The sequence below is a fragment of the Limulus polyphemus genome, unplaced genomic scaffold (genome assembly GCF_000517525.1).
Source record: "Limulus polyphemus unplaced genomic scaffold, Limulus_polyphemus-2.1.2 Scaffold2712, whole genome shotgun sequence".
Taxonomy (NCBI): domain Eukaryota; kingdom Metazoa; phylum Arthropoda; class Merostomata; order Xiphosura; family Limulidae; genus Limulus; species Limulus polyphemus.
In genome coordinates, this window is record NW_013668322.1 from 74924 (window position 1) to 83612 (window position 8689).

Genomic DNA, 8689 nt, shown 5'->3' on the forward strand with positions numbered 1-8689 from the left:
AAACTGTCTTCATCTTTCTAGATTTTCTTTATTATGTCGCACGTTTTTGACTTTATAAGGTTAAATGGCTGTTTTATCAAGAAAGTATTACAAGTGATATATATATATATATGTATATACTGTATTCTAAATGTGGATGATAAATATACAATAAGTACTTGCAAATAAATGGCCATTTTTATTTAATACAATACATTATTATAGAAAACGTAAAATAAAAACAAATAAGTACAATGCTGTACTATTTTGTATTTGCTTTAAACAGAGCTATCTACCTTGTTTTATGCTACCGCAAATTTACCAATGTGTGACTGTCAAATATTATTCCAAATATCCTGTATTATTCTCCGCAATTCAGACAAGTTCTTTCTAGGTTATCATTTCAGAACATTTTCTGCATATTTTTCGGAAGCTGAATTCCTGTCTAACAAGTCTTGTTCCTGAAGGAATGACCTGGTGGATAAGAATATTTTCTACCTGTCAGCAGTCAGTGTGCCATCATTTGATCCACTAGCGTGTTTCACTATAGATGTTTTACGTTGATCGCACAACATTGAACCCCCCAGTGGCACAGCGGTATGTCTGCGGACTTAGAACGCTAGAAACCGGGTTTCATACCCATGGTGGGCAGAACACAGACAGCTCATTGTGTAGCTTTGTGCTTAATTACAAACAAACACAACATCGAAAAAAATATCTTTGTTTCTGAACAATGTGAACTTGAATTAATCTGTAAAGAGCATCCTCCTTCGGTTTTGTTCATCCTATTGTTTAAAGTGTGATGCCCATTTTAGTCTTTTGGTTTGATTAACTATCCTACCAGTTGTTCTTGAGCAGCTACTCAGTTAAGGCAAGTTTGTGGTAATGATTATATAACATTCACACTTGTACTTACAACTAGATCATTAACAAGTTTTCTACTGGATTTCAATCTATCTTGCAAAATGCATACCCTGAGTTACTTAACATCACTTTTGAAGAGCCCCCAGTGGCACAGTGGTATGTCTGCGGACTTATACTGCTAGAAACTGTGTTTCGATACCCGTAGTGAGCAGAGCACAGATAGTCCTTTGTGTAGCTTTGTGCTTAATAACAAACAAACTTTTGAAGTATTTCTTTTTACCTCGACATCTTCTGTTGTCAAAAGTATTATTTTCATCACCATTACTTTAGAATATTTTTTTATCTTGTCCTCTTTTAGCTTAAAATGAATGCTGGACAATGCATCGCAATAGGCAAATTATTAATATTCTCTCTCTCCATCCATGACTTATATATGCTACACAATTAATTAATTTAAAATTTAATTAAAAGCAGTACACAGCAACAAATTATTAACTGAAGTAGTTTTTTAAAGTTGTTCGAGATGCTTAATCTTAATACAAAGCGATGCAACACTGTCACACACGTAATTATCTTTCGTGTCTGTACCAATCATCACTGAAACTAAATTGCGATTTTCATATTCTGAGTTTCTCATGCAGGTTACATGTGGTTATAATGAGGGAAGACTATTTTTGTTTTCATAAAAATTGGCCAGTACAGCTAATATAGTGAGGTATTGCCACTGAGATGCCTAAACAGAACAAATTAACACCCTTTCAAAGAGTCAGAGTCAAATCTTTATACGATGCTGGTTGGAGTTCAAGAAAATGCAAAAGACCTCTGCTTTTCACCAAGTACTGTGAACAGATATAAAGACAGATACAGGGGAAGTCAGACAAGACAAGAGAGGGGAAAAAAATGTCACTGAAGGAGACGTTAGATATCTAAAAATCATTTACTTGAAGAACTGAAAGAAAATTAAAAAACCTTGCTGATGATAAATATATGGCCGTTGGGAAAGAGTAGCAGCAAAAAAAAAACTCTTAATGTGTAAAGAGAATATAGTAATAACACCAGTTTTTGCAAAACAACATGTAACCTGGAATTTGGAACAGTGGCACAAGATGTTTTGGACAAATGTGACTAAATCTGAGCTATTTGATTCCAGCTGACGTATATACGTTTGCCGAAAAGTCAATTAGAGGTTTCAGAAGGAAGGCCTTGTGCCTGCACTGAAACATGTAGGAAGATCTGTGACGGTTTGGGGCATAATATCTATGAATCATGTTGGACAAAATTGGTGCAATCATGGATCAGCATAAATGCCACAGTATATATTAGTCCATTATGCTGCACCCTATGGAAAGAAGCTGTTTGGGGAGAATTTCATATTTCAAAAAGATATACACACTTCTAAGAAATGGCGAATTTATGTGGTAAAGAAAGAAAGCTCTGATCTTCAGCGAATGTAATGACAGCACCGAATTCCAGATCTTAACCTAATTGAACAAATCTGGGCTATTCTAGACTCTATGCTCGACAAAAGTATTAATTATACTAAAGAAAACCTCTGGATACAACTTCAAGAAGAAAAATGGACTCAATTGATACCAGAAACTTTGAGAAAGTAAATAGACACGATGCCACAAAGATGCCAAGCTGTTATTGATGCCAAAAATGGTCACACTAAATATTAGCATTAAATAAACTTAAACACATTAATTGTGTGCTAATTGTATAATAATTTCCTATAAGATGAATTTGTAATAATTTCAAGTTGATTTCTCTAGTTGATTACTACTTTGTATGTAAAGTTCATACAATGAAATTACAAATGTTTAATTGTTCTAATAAATTTGCACATTACTGTATGTTAATAATTTTTTTGACAATTTTCATGGTAAATTGCTCTCCACAGCCACCAAGTTAAAATTCATATCTTAAGAACTTAGGGACGGTTAGTGCAGTTATTCCTTGTGCAGTTTTAGGCAAAAATTAAAAAACAAAATAATATAATATGTTGTTTTAAACTTAATTAAAAATAAGATTTCACCCGAAGTAAGATTAAAACACTAGCTGCTATGGGAAGCTATAAACACAGATGCAGAACCTTACATAACACTACGCCATTCCCTCATTTCAGATGTTTTTCAACTTGCTACTAATTATAGTTACAGACAAAAGAGAAGAAAGCTAGTCAACACCACCCACCGCCAACTCTTGAGCTTCTCTTGTGATACCGAATAATGGAATTTTACCGTCACGCTTATAACACACCCGAGACCCACCAAAATGCAGAGAGCTGTTTCTTCGGGGGTGGTAACGGGACGCAAACCGTAGAATCCGATTCATAGTCCGGCACTCTAATCACTGGGCTGCGCTCATGCCATATTAGTCATATATTATGAATGTCATAGAGTAACAAAAAAAGATTAAAAGCGGAAAAATATTGCTTTTTTATCTTTTATATTCTTGCTCTTTTGTCCCCCGGAGGCACAGAGGTAAGTCTACGGACTTACACTACTAAAAGCAGGGGTTCGATTCCCCGTGGTGGACACAGCAGACTGCCCAGTGTGACTTTGCTCTTAAATAAACAAGCATTCCTGTTTTTCGCCTGACATGGATTGCTGGTTAGGGCGCTGGAATCGCAATCTGAGGGTCACAGGTTCGAATCCTTGTCACCGAACTTGCTCGCCCTTTCAGCCATGGGGAGGAATTATAACGTACAGTCAATCCCACTATTCGTTGGTAAAGAAATAGCCCAAGAGTTGACTAATTTATCACTACTAAATTAAGGTCGGCTGTCGCAGACAGCCCTCGTGTAGCTTTGCGCGAAATTCACAATAAACTAAACCAAACTTTTCCATTTTCAAAGAAAGAATGCTTGAATGGATTAACGCAGTATATTCAAGTTTTAGTGAATATATAAATAAAACTAATTTCTTTTAAAAAATAATTTTACTAAATAAACAATAAATGTATCCAAAAAATAATTGCCCCCCTTTTCATTGGAACTAGAACAAGCAGCAACAGAAATATAAAAAAGGGTGTCAAGTTCCTCATTTTTTCTTATTTAACTAACTAATTTTTACATTAAATCTTTACACAGTTTGACCTTTTATATATGACTTTATTCTTTTTTTTTTGTATCACATCCGTATTTGGGTGACCCTTGTTTTCTAACTTCGCTATTTTTATACCATAATATTTGCCTCTTACACCACTTTAATTACTCTTTCTATATATATTACCTCCACCCCTGTGTGTGTGTGTGTGTGTGTGTGTATTTGTGTGTTTGTCAGCAAGATTTCTCGAAAACGGCTGAATGGATTTGGACGAAAGTTGGACTATGTCCAAACTTAGAAGCGGTTAATTTTTTGATGGTCAAAGGTCAAGGTCATTAAAATCCAAAAGATCCCTATCTGTTAACATGGGGACCTGTTTTTTACATTGTTTTTGCTCCATAACTCACACACAAAAAATTATCTTATTTTGATAAAACTTGGTGGACATATGTAGAATTATGTTCTGGTAAAAATGGACCGATCCATTTGTATCAACGAACGTACGGACACATTTTCGTTTTTTTTTTTTTTGAGAGCCGAAAATGATCACCGCTGTGTGCCGGAGGTATGTATGCGCTCTACTGAGCGCCTCTCTAGTTTAAATACTATTTATATAAAAATTCAAATTGTCGAAAGAGGAAATAGTCTCTTTTTTTACCCTGCTGTTTTTCACCATGCTTACAACTCTATTTCGGCTTTTTTTTTTTCATGGTCATTTTTAATGATAAAGTATGAGCCACTCGTCAGTTGTTGTTTTTTTTACTCTATTATTCACTGTTCACATTAAAATAATGAATGTTGACATTATAGAAAACACTAATTTTTGCTGGTGGTAATCCAGCCTTTATTTGATGTCAGCTGATATATTTCTTTTCCTTATAACGTTTACTATTTTTTCTTAGTTTTATATTTTTTTCTTGTGCTTCATTAAAGAAAACTTAACAAGAGTAAAGAAATAGAACTGAAGAATCTGAACATGGCAAGTTTGTAATAATGTCATGGAAATATATCATTAATATTAAGTCTACTTTTGCGCTAAACGCTTTTGCAATAACCGTAGGACTGTTGGATAATTCTTTAGACTAATAACATTTCATCAGTACTCAGTATATTTTAACTCATGCACCTATTTTTCAAACTCACCTAAAACAAATGGGATCTTAACTGAAATTATGTGTGTATGTAACATTAAAACCAAATTATTTATATATTCTTAGTTTCGTTAGCTGACACTATTTTTCTCTCTAAACGCGCAACTAACTATTATTGTTCTGTCTTTTTGATAGTTATGCTGCTACCTCCTGTTCGTACGTCGCCAACCAAGCTGTTAGTTTTTATTTTGTGCCACCAGATGGGGTTTTGTTTCAATCATCTTTTTCAACCTTTGGACACTGAGATGAATCATATTCAAGATTTGAAAATTCAACATGTTCTGGACAACACTGCTCATGGTACGACAATCATTAACCCTATTTTTCGCATATCAAATGTTGTTTACATGCTGTTTGTACCTACAGAAGTATTTTAATGTCGAAGATAAAGGCACTTATTTCATATTGTTCGATCCTTAATTTTGTAATTTTCTAGGTAAAAATTATATTACTTTATAGAATATAAATATATATCGTACATATTTTACGGTGGTAAACAAGGCAGTCTTTGGAGTTTTATCTTTACTGAAATATTAAGTCTTCAGAATATCTGAATGCTAAAGGAGTAATTGTAACCTTTATTGAATTCTAAGTAAATCTTAAGTCCTAAATATATTTCTTCTTCCCTTATGACATCAGTTTACTTATATAACTTAACGCAAGATATACTAAAAATCAACATTCTTCATTTGGTAAGCGTTATCAGTAATTATACCATGAAAAGTCAAAACACTTAAGGTTTGTTCTTTTTTGATTTCGCGCAAAGCTACACAAGGGCAATCTGCGCTATCGTCCCTAATTTAGTAGTATAAGACTACTAGTCATCACGACCCTCTCTTTTACCAACGAATAGTGGGATTTACCGTCACTTCATAACGCCTCCACGGTTAAAAGGGTGAGCATGTTTGGTGTGACGGGGACTCGAACCCGCGACCCTCAGATTGCGAGACGAGCGCCCTAATCACCTGGCCATGCCAGGCCCAAACGTATATAAAACTGAATCAGGATAATAATTACAAATACTTCTATTATAAACATCACATTATATTTTAAAAGGTGTCTCCAAGATGTCCAACAGTGGCTCAACGACAACTCTGCAGGCTTACAACGCTAAAAATCGATACCCGTGGTGGGCAGAGCACAGATAACCCATTGTGTATTTTTACACCTAACAACAACAAAACCAAATCAATGTCACACGAAAACATTTCAAAAACAAACAAGACATGCTAATAATCAAAAACACTCATTTCACAGAATGTTACAATTTTTAAACTCTCTTAGAAGCCAAATATGTTCCATTCTTTTCCGTCGTCAATAACACTAGAATTGAGCAGTCTTCGTGCTTGACTATTGCATCTCGTTCAAAACTCATTAATCAAAACTTAATTATCCGTCAATCCCGCTGTTGCGCAGGCTGCGGATGCTGCTATCTAATTGTTCCTCCCTTTATTCTAAGTTAGGTTAGATTGTGCAGGAGTTTCATTAAGTAGAAAAATTAAAACCTTTCACAATTTTCCTTTAAATATTTTGGCGGCGTTTGTAATACAGGGGAGGGAAGTGACCGGAGAGAGGGCAGACCTGTTTTAACCTTAATATACCAATAAAGACTTATCAGGCCAAACCTATCGTGTGTTTTTATGCTTGGCCATCTCGTTTTGTTGCTTGTAAGAGTTAACGTTAGTTCAGCATTGTAAGTATATAAGTGTGGATGTTTTTACGTTATCACCTAGTAAGTTTAGATGTTGAATTTTAGCAAGTATCAAAAGTTGTTTCTGTTAACATCGTATTTTACCATATTGTAGATAGTTTCCAATATGCCATGTAAGACGTACTTTATATAAATAAATATCCAACTTCTGACCAATCACAAAATTAAAAAGAAAAGCGTGGATTCAATACGGCGTTCTCCATCGTTCAGCTGGGAATAAACGCGGGGAAATACAACTAATGGGAATTAGGGTTATCGTTTCGTTTTCTTATTAAGCACTAAGCTTAACAGCAATGCCATCCGCAAGTATTTAACCCCTATTTTAGTTTGTTTGTTTGTTTGTAATTAAGCGCAAAGCTACACAATGAGCTATCTGTGCTCTGCTCACCACGGGTATCGAAACCCGGATTCTAGCGTCGTAACTCCGCAGACATACCGCTGGGCTACTGGGGGGGGGGGCGATTTTAGTGCTCTAGGACCTCAGAGTAATCGTTGAGCCACCGAGATGCACATTCTATTCAATAATCCGTCAATGTTTGTGGGGCGTCTCTTCACAAATACAAATTAGGTAAAACCGAAGTGATGGTTGAACTATTTTCGCCTCGAGAAGAGAGAGAGAGAAAAAAAAAGAGACTATCATGACTGTATAAATGAATATTTACGGACAAGATTTCCAAGTAAAACGTACTGAGTTTCTTGTAAATGTTTCTGAACCTTTGATAAAATTTCAGGAAGCGTTTCGGATCCTTTTTAAATACGTAATAAACATTATGTTTTCGTAATGAAATCCCTGGTTATGTCTGAACCATAGACACGGGCTTAGCAATAGGTGGAGCGGCTGCCCCAAGGACCATAAAATTTGTTATTTGAAATCTTAAAAATTGGAATTGAGAAGAAAATATTCTGAAACACGGAAGGGAAAAGTTTTAATGGGAGGAGAGGGGATTTTGAGACCTAGTTATGCCACTAAAGATGAAGGTTTCTGATCTGCCTATTCAACCAGTGAGTAGAATAATGTGGAATTCAGATTGAAAATACCAAACCTTTTAGGTCGAAAAGCATAATGAAAACTTTTTAATTGAAAAATAAAAACCTGGCCTGTTTTCCCAGTGTCCTTTGCTATCATAATCTGTTGGTTTAATGAGCCTGAAAGAAAGAAGAGTTGTGATCAATCCTATGACTGCAGAGATGGACGCAGTTGTGAAAAGTCCGAGAGGCAATTCCAGTCTGTGTAAATGTTAATACACCAACTGCCATGGTTTTGGTAACTGAAGTAAAAATTGGATGGGGTTCATGATGTTTGGTTGATAGTATTCTGATTGTCATATCAGCTAGCTGGTGATGCAACTAGTCTAATCTTTTTCTAAGGATCTTTGGCCTACTTTCCATGCTCATTCTACTATGGTAAAAAGGTTTATCTACAGAATACGTCAGAAACAGTTCTTGCACTGTTGCAGTTCTGGAATGTGTAGCTTTCTTATATAGTTGAAGAACTTATGGCTTTGACTCCTACAGCATTCCCTATATTATGATACATATCCAACATCATATTTATGGCTTTATGCAACGCCCTTTTAATGTTAATGTCAATCAGAATTTATAGTCACTGTTGTGAAATATTTCTTTGTGCTTTTTGGTTGTCTGTGTGTCTGTCCTGCTCTTCTAATATCTCTACATTTCTGGCCACATCCTTAGTTTTGTTCTTCCAAAATTCTAATATTTGGTTTTGCTTTTCCAATCTTCTGTTCACTTATTTGAAAGTTATTCAAATATCCGACTGCATTATTTTATACTTCTTCACAAGTATTCTCTATTTGTTGAAATATATCCAGGATATTAGAAAAGTTTTAATCCAACTTCTCAATCCTCTAGCCGTTTTTTAATGTCAGACCGTCTTCTGACAACAAATTGTTATTTACTGATTTTTCAAATGAGTT

General features: G+C 35.0%; 1 protein-coding gene across 1 annotated transcript in view; it reads left to right on the plus strand.

Annotated features, from left to right (window-relative positions):
* LOC106467702 overlaps positions 1-8689 on the plus strand; it is a 19327-nt gene that overhangs the window by 6227 nt on the left and 4411 nt on the right. The window contains exon 2 of the mRNA XM_013928079.2: positions 5177-5341. Within this exon, the coding sequence (XP_013783533.2) occupies positions 5179-5341 (163 nt within the window). The 5' untranslated portion in view covers positions 5177-5178. The remainder of the gene's footprint in view (positions 1-5176; positions 5342-8689) is intronic.